General features: G+C 46.4%; 3 protein-coding genes across 7 annotated transcripts; 2 read left to right on the top strand and 1 right to left on the bottom strand.

Annotated features, from left to right (window-relative positions):
• Positions 1-126: 126 nt before the first annotated feature.
• On the top strand, positions 127-11,972 carry LOC6592143 (F-BAR domain only protein 2). 4 transcript variants are annotated; one of them, XM_026984324.1, is made up of 13 exons: positions 127-187; positions 5,705-6,071; positions 6,130-6,696; positions 6,774-6,969; positions 7,039-7,458; positions 8,279-8,521; positions 9,070-9,175; positions 9,241-9,596; positions 9,662-9,834; positions 9,897-10,630; positions 10,701-11,036; positions 11,100-11,329; positions 11,399-11,972. In XM_026984324.1, exons 2-13 carry the CDS (start codon positions 6,042-6,044, stop codon positions 11,494-11,496), a joined length of 3,489 nt encoding a protein of 1,162 aa, XP_026840125.1. In that variant the 5' UTR covers positions 127-187; positions 5,705-6,041; the 3' UTR covers positions 11,497-11,972. The 4 variants fall into 4 exon arrangements, with proteins under 4 accessions (XP_026840125.1, XP_026840123.1, XP_026840127.1 ...); XM_026984322.1 differs by having other exon boundaries at positions 7,039-7,629; XM_026984323.1 differs by having other exon boundaries at positions 146-193; positions 7,039-7,629.
• LOC6592144 (lysine-specific demethylase 3B) lies at positions 130-4,828 on the top strand. Of its 2 annotated transcripts, none has more exons than XM_002017244.2 (2): positions 130-187; positions 2,012-4,828. In XM_002017244.2, the coding sequence occupies exon 2, from the start codon at positions 2,030-2,032 to the stop codon at positions 4,631-4,633; it is 2,604 nt and encodes an 867-aa protein (XP_002017280.2). In that variant the 5' UTR covers positions 130-187; positions 2,012-2,029; the 3' UTR covers positions 4,634-4,828. The 2 variants fall into 2 exon arrangements, with proteins under 2 accessions (XP_002017280.2, XP_026840128.1); XM_026984327.1 differs by having other exon boundaries at positions 143-193.
• A 1,069-nt stretch (positions 11,973-13,041) lies between the features above and the next one.
• LOC6592142 (tensin-3) lies at positions 13,042-17,732 on the bottom strand. Its single transcript, XM_002017242.2, has 2 exons — positions 15,468-17,732; positions 13,042-13,776 (listed from the first exon to the last, which is right to left on the bottom strand). The coding sequence occupies exon 1, from the start codon at positions 17,711-17,713 to the stop codon at positions 15,533-15,535; it is 2,181 nt and encodes a 726-aa protein (XP_002017278.1). The 5' UTR covers positions 17,714-17,732; the 3' UTR covers positions 13,042-13,776; positions 15,468-15,532.
• Positions 17,733-18,583: the final 851 nt, after the last annotated feature.

Here is an 18,583-nt window from a genome sequence, read left to right as displayed (position 1 = left end):
CATCGATGTTGTTTAAAAAAAGGGGCCAAAGTGGGCTAAGTTCCTTATTTCATTCGTCAGACCGATACCGATTTACCGATAAGTCACTGGTGCAAATGAAAAATCGAATTTTTTATTAAAGTACTGATTTTCACGAGTAGAGTTTTATAAAAGAAATGGCCGACTGTTTCCCAAAATGCAATAAGTAGTAAGTGTAAGTTGCAATGACCTTCCAAAGCGTATAAATTAGCTGTTGAAAGCTTGTTTGTTCTATCCACTTTGAACGCCAAGTTTTTTATGTGGTGTGTGTGTGTGCGTCAGTAGCGTAGTGTGATGGTGTTTGTAATGCTCAGTACACAAATTTAAATTGATAAAAGTGCAACAACGAAAACGTTTCCTGGTGACCAAAGTGTTTATTATTGTTCTTTAACAAACCTAAATCATGGACTGTGCACCTCCTAAAGGCGGGGCAAAAACAAATTCATTGAAGAAAAAAAAAAACAAATCTAGAGCGATGTAGTAATCGGCCAGTGTTGCCGTGCCACCGCACAGCGCCTCAAAATAGTAGTAAATGTACACAAATATTTATCTGGAGTCGGCGTTATCAGACGGCGTTGAGTAAACTCAAAAAATTTAAACTTCGCTGCTCGTCGTGCGTGCTTTCCATTGTTCTCTACTGTTTATTGATTGCAGTGGTGGTGTTATATAAAGTGCAGGCTTTCATTGAATTAAAAGGTCATGAAGCGCCCAGAAAGTGAATTGATTGATCAATTTGCAAAAGGGGGAAGAGGTGTGGAGAGCGAGTCGCTTGTAGGGTTTTCTGTCGTCGCTTCCCATGTTTTTCCACATTTCTCTTTCGCCGTGTTTCGTAAGACTTCTGTGCTGGCTCTGTGTGTATATATGGACGGGACGGTACGGCTGTTCTTGTGTCATCCAGGGTCAATTCCCAATGTCCCCTCAATTATATGACCATATAATTGGAAGGCACTTGCCTTCCATATCCGTCGGCCCGGAATTTCTGTCTGCCTGCCTGCCCAGCGACACTTGTTGATTCTGTAAATTGGCATGTTAGCATTAACAGAGCTGTTAAGACCCAGAGCCCCTCAGATATCATTCGAAAACCTTTTTGACTATGTATCGCTTTTAATTTGATTATCACGTTCTTCCTAAAAATGGCAAAAAATAGTTGAAAAATGTTGCTGTACAGTGAACGCTCAAAGAGTGATGCCCGACTTGAAACGTACATGACTGTGTGCACATTGATGCTCGTATCGTGGTTCGCTGATAAGGGTCAATTTTTCGTTGTGGTTGACTGCTCCAAAAAGACTGCCCACTGTTGCATTTCTGTGTCGACTGTGCGTATAATATACTCGCATATAAAGGGGTGTATACGACGCCCACAGTCCCAATTTGTGGCGTAGTTGATCAATGGACAGTCAAATTATTACCGAGGTTTATTACCGCGTCCTATCGAAATAACCATATCTTTTTGGATACAAATGTGTGCATGTATGTGTGTATATCGGTGTGTGTTGGATGTGGGATAACGTCTGTAATAGTACATACTAATTAAAATCTATATTAACCTGATGCATGCTATGTGTTAAGTAAGGCTCTCCGCTGCGCCAGGTAATGTGGAGGCAGTGAGTAGTTGTGCTGTATTCTCTTTAAGCTCTCTGCTCGATTCATTCGCGAAAGATGTGCTTGTGCATTGAAGAAGAAAAGCCAACGAAAGTTGTCCGCCACATTACCGGATATGCAGTTGCAGTCTGCAACCACGCCGAGAGTGTTAAACGGAAGACAAAAAAAGATCAATAAGAGACAAGATGGCAAGCATTATACATCAAGATAAAGAAAGACAAAAAGCAAAGAAGATCGGGAGCACGGAGCATAGAGGAGCATGGAGGAGCACGCAGCATCAGCCACTTCACTCAAGAAGCATTACCAGTGCAGAGGGGAAAAAGAAGGCCCGACAGAAACCGAAAAGCTCAACCCACCCTCTTTTCTTCCTTCCCTTTTCTTATTTTCGAAGGCCAGAGATACACACAGAATGCCACAGACCGAACTGGCAGCGGTAGCAGCTGTTGCTGCTCAAACTTCTGCCACCGCAAGCCGCAAGCGCACGGTATCCCCTTTAAGTTGTCTGTCCATGAGATCGGATCCGAAATCGATTATTGAGATACACATTTCGAATGAGAACAAGACAAAGAAACCATGCTTGGAGACGCAGAGTGGAAATGGAACGCCAGAGGCGAAGCCAAGGCAGGACCAAGAGCTGAAACCTTTCAGCAGTAGTCAAGAAACACTGTTGACGGATGAGGAGGAGCTCCGGCATAAGCAGTACCGAGAGAGTTGCTCTATCTTTTTACAGGACCTGCCCTGCTTTAAGTTGCAGCAGCAGCAACCCACGCGAGATACAGCAGTAGCGGTAGCGGAGGTTCCCAAGTGTCGCGAATGCCGCAAGCGACACGACGCGCCTTCCTCCAGCGAGAGCAACGCCACCAGCAACGATGTCTATTGCAGGTTCTACGAATTCCGACGCCTGCAGTACAACGGCAAGGGGGAGCTGAGTGTGGCCGGGTTCCCGAACCCCTACATCGAGCCCACAAAGGAGGACTGCAGCATTTGGCAGCCGGATGGTACGACGGCACCCACCAGTGGTTTCATGGACATACAAGTGTGTCGTTACATACTCCTTCATGCGGGCGATCAGTTTTGCTATCTGTGGCGCCAGGAAGCGGAGGCTCTGAAGTTGCACGAGAATTCCGATGGGACCATCGCCTGGAAGAAGGCTGTAAAGGGCATTCGGGAGATCTGCGATGTCTGCGACACCACGTTGTTTAACTATCACTGGACCTGTCGCAAGTGCGGCTTTGGCGTCTGTCTGGACTGCTTCAAGGACAGAAAAGAAGGTCAGCGCCTGCGGCGCGTGGAGACGTCCCTGCAGAAGGGATGCGACGAATACCACTGGGGGCTCTGCACCGATCCCAGTGGTTCGCAGCAGCATGCCATGACCGAGCTGATGCTGACGCAGATCATTGCCGGTGATGCCCTGAACGTCTTGGGCAGGTTGCTGCACGAGGTGCGCACCCTGTGGCAGGTGCCCCAGGTCTGCGGCTGCCTGCTCAGCAAGCAGGAGGTAAAGGACCCCCAGTTGAATGCTTTCATACAGGACATGATAAAGGAGTCGCAATTGAAGCAGCACACGAGCTTCTCTTCGCTGGCCACCGAGCAGAAACTACACCAGCAGCAGAGGCTGGAGCAGCTGCACTCCAAAAAGCTGGAATTCGCCCGGGAACGGGGCATAGACTACGTCCCGGGTCGGGCTTGGACCAAAGAGACACTCGGAAAGGATCCAATCACGAGTGCGTTTGATAACTTCAAGCACATAAATTTTCTGCGAAAGGGTCTGGCCGGTCTGAGGAGGTTTCTGCCTCCGAGAGCCATGACCCTGGCCCAGTCCACACAGCTGGCCCCGGGCGTGCCCCACGAATGGCTGTGCGATGGCAAGCTCTTGAGGCTCACGGATGCAATGCATCCGGACAATCGTGTGCTCTACCAGGAGGTATGGAAGTGTGGCCAGCCCGTGATGATCTCAGAGGTGGCTCGCTCATTGAACCTGGATCTGTGGCGTCCGGAGGCCTTCTGTCGGGACTTTGGCGACAAGCCAAACGATTTGATCAACTGCCTCAATGGCAACCTGGTGCCCAATCAGCCCATGCGGCACTTCTGGGAGGGATTCCAGTGCATGAGCAAGCGTCTACTGGACGCCAACGGAAAGCACATGCTGCTCAAGTTGAAAGACTGGCCGCCGGGCGATGATTTTGCCGAGATTCTACCCACTCGGTTTGCGGATCTCATGCAGGGGCTGCCCATGCCGGAGTACACGCTGCGAACGGGAAATCTGAACATTGCCAGCTGCCTGCCGAAGATGTTTGTGCCGCCCGATCTTGGGCCCAAGATGTACAATGCGTATGGATCGGCGCTTTATCCCCAAAAGGGAACGACCAACCTCCATCTGGACATCTCGGATGCCGTCAACATAATGGTCTATGTGGGAATACCCCAGGACGAGGATAGCAAACCCCAGTTGGCAGCCACTCAGCGAGCCATTGCCATGGGCGGATGCGATTATATCACGCGGGCCCGCTGCCAGTCTCCCGAGGTACTTCCCGGAGCGCTGTGGCACATCTTCCCGGCTCGCGATGCCGACAAAATCCGCGATCTACTTAATCGCGTTACGTTGGAGAAGGGCTTCCGGTTGGAGCCCGATCATGATCCGATACACGATCAGAACTGGTATCTGGACGACAAGTTGCGGGCCCGTTTGTTCAAGGAATACGGCGTGGAGGGTCATCCCATTGTGCAGTGCTTGGGGGATGCTGTCTTCATACCCGCTGGGGCCCCGCACCAGGTCCAGAACCTGCACAACTGCATCAAGGTGGCCGAGGACTTTGTCTCGCCGGAGAACATCACTCACTGCTATCATCTAACGCACGAGTTCCGACGCCTCTCGCACTCGCACACCAACCACGAGGACAAGTTGCAGATCAAGAATATCATTTACCACGCCATCAAGGACTGTTGCCACATCTTGACGCGGGCACTGGACGAACGCATTGATGTGGAAATGTCGAAGCTACAGGGAGATTAGATTTCTCCATCATCATTTACATTTTTTCTAAGCTTAAGATTTAAAGTCTAATTCAGTAAATATGGCAATCAAGAGAATTGAACTTTATTCAATTCTCAATACTTTTTTAGTGTGCTTAGTAGTAGTAGTAAGTGTCTCAAAAAATTGTGTACTGTCAATTGTGTGTTGTCAACTTAAAGTTTAAGATTTTCATTTAATAAATATAATCAACCCAAATATATTATTATTTTATTTATTGAATCTCCTTTTATAGACTATAGTGACAAAAGAAACACTAAAATAAAAGATTACAACCTTACTCCAATGCACAATATTTTGGATCTATTAAATTAAAGATAGCGACTTCCAAGCTTTGCATGAATATAAATAAGAATAAAGTTGAGCTTTTATAATTTTTAATTTGTCTAAGCGATACGAAGGATTTATGTATGTTCTGCGGTGGATCTGTGTAACACACAGAAGGAAGCGCTTCCGACCTCATAAAGTATAAAGTACATATATTAAATCAGCATCAATAGGCAACTCGATACAGCTATGTCTGTCTCTGAGTGATAAAAAGAGGTTTATCTGAAGTTTGTCAGTCTGTGTCATTTCTTACGTATGTACATATATTAATCTTCTGGGATGCTTAAATAAAGTAATAATTCCTAATTCTGTTTTTACACGGTTTTGATATATGTAAGACGGTTTGAAAATCAAAAATGTTCAATATTTTTACATGATTTTATTATATTTTTAATTTTTTATTCATCAAACAAGAAGGAGCATAAAGATAATATGTAAATATTTGTTTTTCTTTCGTTTTTAATATATAGTATACATATAATTTACTGGTCAGAGCAATTGTAGATAGCAAAAATTTAGGGGAATTCCCTTTTTGTGGAAATTTAAGGAGATTACATTTTTTAAGGAGAAATGTGTTCGTATTTTGTGAACTATCAATGCAATCAGACGTGTTTAAACGCAAATTTGTTTTTCCAAAGTTTTCTAATTTTTTTTCCAAATTTTAATAGATTTTAGAGAAAAGGAACCAATCACCTACAACTAAAGATCTACTTCATTTTATTTTAGAGTGACTGTGGAAACCAAGAGTGGGAACGTCCATGTAGAGAGCATCAGCATCGCATGAAGACCAGTGCCCATGCATGTTGAAGACGCAACGGGAACGGAAACAGAAACTGATGATGTGGAGTCCTGCCCAGGGCCAGGATCAGACAAACACTACCAGCAACATCCGTTCATGGTGCTGCACATGAGTAATAGCCACTAGGGAGCTGCCGCTGCTGCAACTTCAAAGTCAATTAGAAAGCAATCAAGCCAAGCCTTTACGAAGACTGAGGGGAGAAGGAAATAATAGTAAACTAAAGTTAAAGGAGTACAAGGGACGGAAAACATTCCGACAGACAAGATGACGGTGGATTTCAATGATTACTTTTGGGTATGCCACATTCCTCAGCAACTTGAAGAACCTCTGATCAACTTTATCACGTTTACAGGGCGAGAAGAACAATGGGTTCGATGTTCTGTATCACAACATGAAATTTGGCCTGGTGGCCAGCAAGGAGCTGTCCGAGTTCCTGCGCGAGAAGTCCAACATTGAGGAGCAGAACTCGAAGATGATGTCCAAGCTGGCGCACAAGGCCAGCACTGGGACATTGAACAGCACCTTTGCCCCGGTCTGGACAATACTGCGCACCTCTGCCGAGAAGCTCTCCACCCTTCACATGCAAATGGTGCAGAAGCTGACGGAGCTGGTCAAGGACGTGGCCAAGTATGCCGATGAGCTGCACAAGAAGCACAAGACCGTCAAGGAGGAGGAGTCGCAGACCCTGGAGTGTGTTCAGGCGATCCAAACGTCGACGGTGGCGGTGCAGAAGTTGCGCGATCTCTATGCTAGCAAGGTCTTGGAGCTGGAGAAGCTGCGGAAGGATAATGGATCGCACAAGGATGCAGAGAAGCTGGAGAGCAAACTGAAGAAACTGCACGAGGACTACAAGTCGCTGTTGGATAAGCATAATCCCATTAAAAACGAATTTGAGCGTCGCATGACGCAGACCTGCAAGGTAAAGGCGACCCTCCTTCCTGTATTTCTGTCTTTCTGTCTTCCTGTTTTCTGGCTAACAGTAGTTTCTCCTTTCAGCGTTTCCAAGAGATCGAGGAAGTTCATCTGCGGCAAATGAAAGAGTTTCTGTCCACCTATTTGGAAATGCTGCAAAACAATCATGACATGGTGGGGCAAGTGCACTCGGACTTCAAGCGCCAGTTTGTGGACATGTCTGTGGACAAACTGTTGGAGCAATTTGTACTCAACAAGTATACGGGCCTGGAGAAGCCGGGTAAGAACAGCTTCAGCATCCCAGTATAATCATATCTCATATATCTCTCATACGTCCTGTATCTGACAGAAATGCCTGAACTAGAATGTATTGCTCTCTCAAGTGGATCCCGGCTGCAACAGCCGCAAGCCTCTGCCACCGCATCCAACTCGAACTCAGCCACCAGTATTCAAGCAGCTCTCCGGTCTGGCAGTGGAGCAGCCGCTTCTGGCAGCATTGTGTCCATGGATCAGCGAGGAGATGCGTTGGCTGCCATCTCTTTGGGCAGTGGCAGTGCGGCCAGCGGCAGTATTCCCTATGCCGAGGACGCCACACTCGGGGCCGGAGCCGGCTCACTGGCGTCGCCGCGTCCCACTTCCCCAGACATTTCTGTGGTGGGCCAGCCACAGTCAGCTGGCGGGGCCACCTCTACGGTGAAGAGCTTGCGCTCGTGGTTCATGACCACAGCAAAACAACAGCCTCCGCCTCCGACGGGCGCTGGAAATTTCGGTATGAGTGGCAGTGGAAGCATCAACAGCACCACCAACAACAACAATACCACCAACACAACCACCACAACTACAGCAACGAACAGTAGCAACACAGCAACAACTGGCACGAATAATCTCACCACCAATATCACCAAAAACTCTCCTATCTCTGAGGACAATAGCAATCAAGGTTCATTCTCTTTGATTTTGTTTTACTTTTTATTTTGTTTTTGTTGCTTATGATTGTAGTTCTTCGACTATATGCATTATTTCTATACTGTTTGATCTGTTTGTAATATGTTTCACATCTGTGCCTAAAACTATTTATGTACGTGACACTGGGCGTAATACCGGAGTAACCTTTGTTCAGTCATGCTTCAATATTCATTTATTCCAATTGTCTTATACTTGGTTTTTACTATTGGTTCCATTTCTTGATCTAAATGTTGTAAATGAATCTGTAATTGAAACTTTTCCCCGTCCACATGTCCTTCATTTATGTCTACAGCTTATAGATTCCTTTTTTATTTTTAGTTACTTCCTTTCTATCAATCGATCTATGCAAATGTACACTCAAACACCAGCCAATCAATCAACCAAACACATTAGAGACTAAGGGACTACCTATGAACATGCACACAAATATACACACAAGCACACCCCGCATCACACGAACGCCCAAGAGCCTATCTAACTATCGCCATCTGTTCTCTATGCTTCTCTTCTCTTTGTCTACAACCTCCATCATCAACCATCGTCTCTATATCATCGTTCATCCCAAATCAAAACCCATCATCCATGCCATGCACTGATCGACTAATCAAAATCAAAAACTTTAGATCAGCAACAGCCGGCCGAGGCCTTAACACCAACTGCCAGTGCAGGTGGCGGCAAAAAGCAAATACTGAATGCAACGACAAGCGAGCAGCAATTATCGAAATCATTAAATGAGCAAGAACATCTCCAACAGACAGCGGCAGCAGCAAACGCCACCACAGCAGCAGCAACGACAGCAGCCACCACAACGACAACGTCCAGACGTGCAACGTCACTTTTAAATATATTCACATCAAACTCTCAGGGTAAATTTATCTCAATGAAAGTGATTGAACCCGTCCTGCTCCTGCCCAGCCCTGCCCAGACCTGCCCAGACCTGCCCTGTCCACAAAGATCCTTTACACCCTGTACATCCTGTACCCTTTTACCCGGTACCTGTAGCTGTACCTGTACCATCCATCCGAAACGCATGCTTTAAGCTTAGGTTAAATATGTACAAATTCAAAGGCTTTTCTGTGTGCACCAGCTTGTACCCTCATACCTGATTAACATCCAAACCATTTTGAGCACTTTACGGCGGTGTTTGAGTCACGAGTTCCGAGGAAATAGTTGCATTTAAGATTCCGATGTAAACTATAAACTAATCTATAAGAACTAACCATTTGTGTAAAGTTTCGAGTGTGTCGCTGAAATATCTCGAAAGTATTTGTTTTTCATTGTCGAGTGGGGCATATCCTTCTCCACTATGCTCCCCTCAATTATGTATTTAATATGTGTTCTATTAGCCTGTAGCTTGCCTAATCCTAAGTCATCTCATAGCTAACACAAATTATAATCAATATCTCGCTGGCAGTGTCGGGCATCTTAAGGAGTCGCCGTGACAAGACGAAAACTAAAAAATCCAAAAAGAAGAAAGACAACGAGGCCGCCGAGCACATACAGGAAGAGCGTCTGACCAGGTAGGGAGCCAGATACAATCGACCTCATTTCTTTGCTAACACTCTTCTAACTCTCGCTCTGCCAGCGTGGATAGGGCCAATAACACCCTGCTCGATTACGATGATCACGGACGCAGCATGAAGACACAGAACTCCAGTGGCAGCAGCGCTGGCGGTGGATTGGCAGCCTTGTCTGTGACCTCCGCACAGGGCAGCGTGGACTCGGCTGGGGCCAGCAGCATGGGTGGCAGTGGAGGAGTTGCCGGGGCGAGTGGCGGCAGCCTACCAAATGCGGGAGCGGCTCTTACTACGTCGGCTTCGACCACAGCTCCTGCGGGGGGCTCCAGCGCTACTGGAACTGGGACTGGCTACGAGGTGGATGAGGAGGGCTTCAGCATACAGCCGGCCAAAGAGATCGCCTGGGAGGAGGGCCAAGATAAATGTAAGAATTTCAAATAATGTTTCCTTGAGACAAATAACAAATACTAATGATTAAAACCCGTTTAGCTGGCAGTTTCTATTCCGACTCGGATACGGACTCTGATAATGACAAGCAGGAGCGGCGGATTCATGTGAAGATCAAGCCTCTGAACAACGGCCAGGCGCCGATGTCGGCAAGCGTTGATGAGCTGCGTGCCACCGTCGAGAACATTTCCCTGTCTCCAACTGGAGTTTTTTCAGTGAGTTGTGCCCACTCTCTATTCCAGATGACACTCTAATCAATATACCTCCATTATAACAGCATCACAGCCAACAGCTGCAGCAGGGGGCGCGAGGTGCTCCGGCCTCGCGGCAGCAATCTCCCGAGATTTCGAATGCCTCAACGCCCACGGCCAGCGTGCATCCATACGCACCGCTGCAGAGTCCTACGTTGTCCAACAACAACGCAAACAATGCCAGTAACAATCGATATGCGGATCTGGGAGATATCTTCTCGGAGCTTGGCGACATGAGCATGTCTGCCCCGGCATCGGCCACCCTGGGCAAGCCAGGGGGACGCCAGATACCAACACCAACGTCCGCGGGTGGAAGCATAGCCATACCACGTCCGCCTTCCCGTCGCTCCGATATGATTGCAATTGGACCTGCCGCCACGAACACGGCCCCTGGACGCGGTCGGATGTCTCCGGCTCCCGTGACGGGAGCTCCGATGAATCGAGCCGAGAGCATTGGCAGCCTGGAGTTCCGCACGGCCATTGGGGGAGTGGGCTCCTCCCGGGGCCCATCTCCGCTGACAATTGGTATTTCGGACACAATACCGCTGGCGGTGGCCTTCCACGAGATTATACATGCCTACTTCCGGGGCAGTGATGAGTCGCGGTGCCAGGTGAAGGTGTCCGGTGATATGATGCTATCATTCCCAGCCGGCATTGCCGGCCTGTTAGCCAATAATCCCAATCCAGCCAAGCTGGGTTTTCGCATTAAGCATGTACAGAATCTTGAGAATCTTGTTCCCAATGGGAAACTGGTGCAAATGTGAGTATCCGTTGCGTTTTTTCTTCATGATATGTTCCTGTTTCAACATCGTTTAACCTCCTCCTCCCAGAGATCGACAGCAGTCGAGCGCATTGAGCACCATGCTAGAGTTTAATATGGGAGCGTTGACGGCCCTTCTGCGAAGGCAGGCGGAGAACAACCCCACGGCCTCCTATTTCAATGTGGACATACTCAAGTACCAAGTGCGAACCAAGCCGGGGGCCAGCTCGTGTCCCTTCCAACTGGTGAGCTACTGGAAGTGCGAGTCCAGCTATACAGCCCTGAAGGTAGACTACAAGTACAATAACCATGCCATGGCCAGTGCCTCGCCTCTCCTGAACGTCACGCTGTCCGTGCCCGTCAATGGCTCTGTGCGTAATGTGCAGTCCAAACCCCATTCTGCGTGGTAAGCAAGACCGCTCTCATCCGCAAATCCCACAACTCAGGTTATTTTATATTGTGTTGTTAGGTTGGGCGAATCAAATCGTTTGGTATGGAACTTTACGGATATATCGCAGAACTCCCAGGACGGTGGGGTCGGTACGTTGAGGGCTCGCCTTGAGCTCAACGATGGTCCCTCAACACCAGCCCTGTTGGCCACTCAGTTCAACTGCGAGGGCACCACTCTGTCGGGCATCGAGTTCGAGCTCCAGGGCAGTGGATATCGCTTATCGTTGGTCAAGCGGCGCTTTGTTTCTGGTAAGTTTTCAAGCGAATGATGATGAATATTTGGGATATAACATTTGTTCTTTCTCTATCGGATTACAGGAAAATATGTGTGCGAAGGCGATGGTATACGTAGTGGAGCGACACCCACACCCCCATCGGTGGGCTCTACAAGTCCGTATTCGGCAAAATCAAATTAGTTTTTCCCCAATTCAACATCGACATGACATCGTGCGGGAATGAAAAATGGCAATATGGCAATAGGCTCGTGAAAACATAGAGAAATTTTGTAACTAAACTAAAGAAACACAAAAACACCCCCACAAACGAACACTTATCACAGTAGTGTCGCGCCTCTCGAGTTTTCTTGTGAGCTTTTCATTATGTTCTGTTTCACGCGTAATGTTGAATCTACCTGGAAGTGGAAATGGCAATGGTTCCGATCTGGAAGGTATTATTTGTTATATATACAAGTTCGAGTATATATTATTGAAATTTATGTATTTATTATGTTTAACTGAATACGATGTATGTAAACGTAGATGTATGTAGATATCTAATCACACAGAACGTTGATTTTATGTTCACTTTTGTACACACACACACTCACACACACACCACACACACAAACAACACAACCAAATCCAAATGTATTAAATGTAAGATACAAAACATGCATTGCGTCTCATTTGGAGAGATTTTTTTGGGGGGCGGGGGAATCGACACGAACTTCGCTCTGCGGACTTTGTCTTTGTTGAAACGAACGACTGCTGTTTCTTTGTCGATCAATTAATTATCAAATTTAGGCAATGAATATGAGGAAACAGGTTTCGGCTTCTCTGGCTCGTGACAAATGGTATATGTATATATGTATGTACATGTACAAACATACGTCTGATATGTATGTATATATGAAATTAGCAAAATTAGAATGTAGAAGAGCGCGTACCACAAATGGCTGCTTGGAAGAAAGAAATCCGATCAATTAATTGTGGGTGCACATAAAACACAAATCTGCGAGGCATTAGCCTCAAATTGTATGTGTAAACTTTTGTAAGAATTTCGGATAGGATAGCATGAAAGCAACAGCTGCTGTTGTTCGTCGCGTCGCGACGCTGTTCTGAAATACGAAGGCGATGACGTCACTCTTTAACAAATTGATCTCAAGGTCGAGTCGTCGGACGCCTTTTCATTTCACTTGGCTTTGCTTGGCACACTTGACTTGGGGCTGCTGCTCTATAGACAGGGAGGGTTCGGTTGTTGTTGTGGATGCCTGAATAAATTGCATTTACTCATAAAACGAGGCACTTCGAGATGCGATGATGATGATGCTGCTCTCTTTGTAGATGGGAAAAGTGCTCCACAATTTTGTTTTGTTGCGCCTAACCATATACCATATACTATAATCGTGAGTGTGCTATACATTAACATCTCTTGTCACACGATAAGATTAAATTACAATACAATTGTTGAGTGCAAAAGTTGGAGCAGACTCTATATATGTATGTACATACATACCCATAGCGTACTACTATAGCGCTGTATGAATATAAAACAATTAATTGTTTAACAAAAGCAACAGTTCGTCTATTTGTTTGTTTGATGTATGCCATTTACAGTCGCCTGAAGCGCTTAAAAGTGCATATAACGCAGTGTCTGTATTTTCAATTAGATAACAAACTATTATTACCAGATGCTGGAGGAAAGGAAAGAAGGAAAGAGGAATAATATGCCATTAATTTTGTTTAACAACATTGCACTTTATTTAGATTGACTGCATTAGTAGAGCTTAATACATAACACATACATCATGTACTAGAATTATATTTATTTGTAGATATTACTGGTATAAATTAATTGGGTGACAAGCTGGGTTTCTTACGGCTTGCACTTTGATTTGTATTAAAGGTTTCTTTAGCTCTAAACTGAGTTTATTCAACAAGTTTCTTACTTAAGGTTAATCATTTTAAAATTATTAGCTGGATAAGTTTTTTAGCTACCCTCTGTAGCCATAGCGATGAAGAAACACACACCAACATTTTATGGGTACAGCGTTTTTGCACTAATAGATGGACAATTTAAAATCACTTTCCGCACAGTGAAACAGAGCTGTTCTCTCATTATAGAATTCACAGAAAACTTCATTCAGAGGTCTATACTGTGGATATATAAACCGATATGAAGGGGCATTTCCGAAAATATTCTCTGACGTTTACGCTCTTGTCCCACCGTGCATTTAGTCAATTCATGATGATAATACACATGCGTACATTCGAATATTCGTTTTAGCTCTGCCATAAAAATATGGTCGATTGGCGGTGTGTGTGCGTCTCTAAATAAACTAAAGCTGACATCATTGCTGTTAACATATTCGCAGTTAAACCTCCATATCGCAAGGCGACACATTTCGTAAACAGATTTAGTAGTAGATCTTACAACTGGCCTTTACTGTACTGCATTGCAGACTCAATTTGATTCGCCTGCAAGAGAGAGAGAGAGAGAATGAGTGAAATGAAAGAGGAAAGGAAATATGTTTTAAATTGCAAACAACAAGGTCATAAATTTCAATGTACTCTATAAGCACTATTGTGCATGTTTAATTGCTTAATTGCAGATCAAATAGATCACTTGATCGATAGAACAGCCAATGGGGCCCCCAGGCCTCAATTCAGACAATCCGGCAGAGACGGAGAGCTAACATTTTCCCCATTCTCTCGCACTTAAGAGGTAGATATACTGATTTTGCACATCTGTTGGATACACAGAGGATAAATAAATGCCAACTCTATCTTAAATATTAATATTATTTTATTTTTAAAGTTTTATTCACGGTTACTTTTATCCATACTCGATCAGGAAAGGTAGAGGGTAGCAGCAAATGCTAAAAAAATAAACTCAAACGCGGCTGGAATAAATATGTATTTGGCTGAGGTTTTGCTAGAAATGCGCACTTGACGCCCGCCGGTTCGAATGAATTAATTTAAACTTTTGTGTTACACACGTAAAATCGATTTCTATGAACGGCTGGGCTGTTTATTTGCATATTTTCTCTTTATAGTTCGAGCGAAAAATTCCACAAAAATTCAAGGTGGAAACGAGCCAGCGATCTAGAATGTGTGTAGAATAAACATAGTTTTCCTCATGAACGATATTTTTCTCCATAGTCACAGGCCCACCTCCAGACAAATGTGCGGCACTACTGGATCGATCGCCCAGCCGACTGATAAACCACACAACGAAAATGAGTGACACAAAAATATCCCCGCATACTAGTAGCATGGCATGGCAATGCACAGTTAAGCGTTCTGTTCTTATCAGGCGACCTCAGCAGTAGCCCTTGAAATGGGGAAATTAATCAAATCAAAATAAATACTCCAAAAAAATCCACATCAAATATTTGGAATGTATGTACATATGTACATAGGTGTGGCTCTCCAGAATTTAGAAAAAACTCTTCGATGGGAATTCTCAATAATTTATAGACGACTGACTCATGACAGAAACTTCCGTTGCGCAAAAATGTATAGTCAGAAACGTTAGCCAAATGCTTCTATCTATACATATGAAAGTATCTATGGATACATATGTATGAACGTGGGTATATCTTTATCTATACCCATACGAGAATGTGTGCACAGCAGTATATGGAAACCGTTAAACAAACAAACAAAGTTCGAGGCATTATGTAAAGTAAACAAATGAACGAAGACGACCGAACGGAAGGGCCCAAGAAACTGAAACGTTTTTAATAGTTTTCCGTTTTGAGCGGAGAATGATTGAATGGATACAGTGGGTATCCGGCTGCCTGGTAAGAATTAAATTTGCATATACGGATAGTTCTCGGTAGCCCAACAAAAGCTCAACCCACAAATGGATCAAATTTGTTGGATTGTTGTCCATACGTATCCAAGGCAAACCAATCCCAGCCCCCGCTAATGAATCTAGAATCTTCAAACTTTATTTGAACCAAAGTATCTTCAATGGATCGTAGAGGCTTGAAAACAAGTTGCACTGCACTGGCGAAAGCACGAGGAAATCCGAAAATACTTAATTGGTTCACCGTTTCGAGGAGCTACTGTTCTCGACAGTCACGACTCCCAAGGCCGGCACACACCCATCATATAATGCTCTTTTATGGCCAACAAAACTGCGCCCCCAGCAATCATCTTACCTGTGTCGGCTATATGTGTGTTGGGTTCCTCTGTAGAGTGTTCCTGCTGTCTGCCACGCCCCACTCTATAGGACATAGTTGCGCAGCTTTTCGGTGGGAAGCGTGCGATTGGCGAAGGATACAATCGCCGCCGCCGGCTGGCTGACGGACAGATCACAGAACACATGGCACTGGTTATCCTTGGAGCTGTGCGAGCGACGCGCCACGAAGGCGAAGATGGTCTTCTTCCCCGTCTGCCCCTCGCTGGTCCACATCCGGCTCTCGGGGTCAATGGCGCAGTGGGAGATTACGTCCGCCGTGTAGTGCTTTCGGAAGAACTTCTTGCGGGTGTTGTCCGTTAAGGTGATGCCCTGGGACGTGACTTTGAAATGGACTTCAGTGGGCTCGGGCAGCTTCTGCTGGGCGTACATCAGCCGAATGGCCTTTCGGATGGCTTCGTTTCCGGTCAGCGACTCCGTGTCGGAGGAATAGAGCCACAGAACATTGGTGGCAGCCCCATGGGTCAGCAGATGCTGCTGGGCTGGTGTTGCCACCAATCCCGGCACTATATCTTCTTCAGGAAGGCGCAGAAGGCAGGGTAGAGCCAACCGGTTGATGGAATGCTCGAACACCAGGGCCGATAGCGAGGTGAAGACGGGCTCGTTGTCACAGCCCTTAAGACGCACGCCCTCCCGAGTGGGCTCGATGAGAAAGTGGCGCACCAGCTCCTGGGAACCAGCCGGCGGCTGAGCAACCCTTACCACCAGGCCATAGGCATTCTTGTACGTGGTCGAGTCGCGCACCAAGAAGGTTCCGGGCTGGGCAGAGGCCAGCAGAGCAATAGCATCCTCCCGTGACAGGTTGGCCTTGTACCAAAACTTGGCGGAGCTGCGGGCGAATCGCACAGAGTCGGCGGCCACCTCCATGGGCGAAAGTGCCTGCTCTTGTGGCGAGCTGAGGCGCTGCTGCTGTTGTTGCCTGGGAGCTGTCTGGTAGATGGATTCGGCTCCCAACTGGGTGAGCGCCGTACCAGGCGTACCCCCAAATGGTGTCCGAGGAGTGACCGGAAAGGCTGGCGTTTCTGGTCTGCTTGTGGGACTAGGCGTCGTCTGGCCATAGACATTGCCATTGGTATTTGGGTTGTTCACTCTCTTTGTGCTGGTGGCATAGATGGGCGATGATGCCGATGGCAATGGCGATGTGGAGCTGCCTGTGGCGGTGGCTGTGGACACCTCGCGACGAGTGCGCGTGAGTGTCTCCAGGTTGCTCTGACCATAAACAGCACCCAGTTGCAGTTGCGGCTCCAACTGTCGTTTGTATGTCGCCTCCAATGGAGGTCGTTCCATGCTGTTAATTGTGTGATAATTGCGTTCCACAGCTGTGGATGCCAAGCGGCGGTTCACCACGCCATCTGGCACATCCTGATCGAGTCTGTGCTCGCGCCGCTGATCCTCGAACTGAATGGTGCGCGTATTGTAGGGCGCCGGTGCTGGCAGAGAGCTACGCTCGGGACTCAGGTCATCCAGGTGGAGATTGAACTCGAAATCGTAGTTGTACTTGCTGGCCTGCCCGTTGGAATGACTGCTCCGATATCCGTTTCCACTGCCATAGCCGTTTCCATAGCCATTTCCGTAGCCATTTCCCTGCCCGTTGGGGCTGGGGTAATAGTGGCGCTGCGGCGGAGTGGGCGGCACTCTCTCCCTGCCGTCCCTTTCACGGTACTCGCTAAACACCTTATCGCGCCTCTCCCGCAGCAGCTGCTCGAAGTCATCTCTCAATGGCGTTGGCGTCGTGCTCCCCGACCTGTAGTGGTACGTATTGGCTATGGTGTTGGTGCTCGCCGCATTTGATGTAGTATTCGTTCCGTTCCCAAGTGTTTTGCGCACCAGCAAAGGGCTCGTCAGCCGAGGTTGGGGCTTTATCATATCATTGGTATTGGTATTATTGTTATTAGTATTACTATTTTTATGGCTGCCGAAATCAATGTCTAGGAAACTATCCGCTCGCGTCGGTGTCGGAGTTTTGCGCAACGGGGTCGACGTTTTGGCAATTCCATAGCTGAATGGCAGTGAGTTCTCGCGCGCGTGATAAGGTATGCCATTTCCATTTCCATTCCCATTCAAACTCCCATTCCCATTCCCATTTCCATTGCCATTGCCGTTCACATTATAGTTTTTATAGTAATTATTATTATTATGATTGGCGCTGCTGTATTGGTATTTGTGGTCCGTCGATACGGCAGCACTATCTTCGTACGGCGACCGCATTGTTTCGCGAATTCGAACTGACTGAAAAAATTTAGCTTCGCCAGAGGCACAGATACAGATACTCTATGGTGGCAGCGGCAGCAATACCAACAACAGCAACACCAGCAGAAGATACAACAAAATGTAAAGTCAGCGTTGGCGTTCGCTCTTGGCGCTTTTTACGCTCTCTCGCTCTCGCTCCCATGACGCTATGCGCGCTCTCTGTGTATCTCTGTGTCTCTCTCGGTCCGTCCAAGACGCGGCCAACAAACAAATTAACCTCTTCAAGTCGCTTGCGTCTGTATAGGCGGTGCACTATGGGGCTGTGGGCCTATTCGGTATTTGTAGAAACCAGTGAAGGGCCCTAATGATTTCTTAGGAAACTGAATAGATATAAATACTTTTGCGACGAGATTAATTAAACAATGAAAGATACAATCATGCCATAAATTAATCATAGATATTTCAGTTAGTTTTATCTTGCAATTCTCATTAATTCGTCACAAAAGGAGTTAGTTTACCAAGTATCGGAATTATGATATTTTATAATATCTGGTGTGATATCTGGTAATAAAATTGTACATAATACACATAGTATATTAATCTCGAGCTGCAAAACATTCGACTTTCAAGATTTTTCTTTAGATCTGGACCACTGTACTCGTACCGCCGATACACACACACACACACACGCATGAGGCTGGCTGCTTTGCAAAGGTGTTGGATGCCGAGAGGAGAGAGATCCCCAAGCGAGAGTGGAAGAGCGAGCCAGAGAGAGAGAGAGAGAGAGAGAGAAGTGGCGGTGATGTCATCCAAACCAATCTACGAATACACACAGAAGAGGCAAACTAATCAAAACAGGCAATCGAAGCACATACCGATTAGAGTCCC

The sequence above is a fragment of the Drosophila persimilis genome, unplaced genomic scaffold, assembly GCF_003286085.1.
Source record: "Drosophila persimilis strain 14011-0111.01,24,50 unplaced genomic scaffold, DperRS2 tig00000000-arrow-pilon, whole genome shotgun sequence".
Taxonomy (NCBI): Eukaryota; Metazoa; Arthropoda; class Insecta; order Diptera; family Drosophilidae; genus Drosophila; species Drosophila persimilis.
This window is presented reverse-complemented; position numbering and strand designations above follow the sequence as displayed.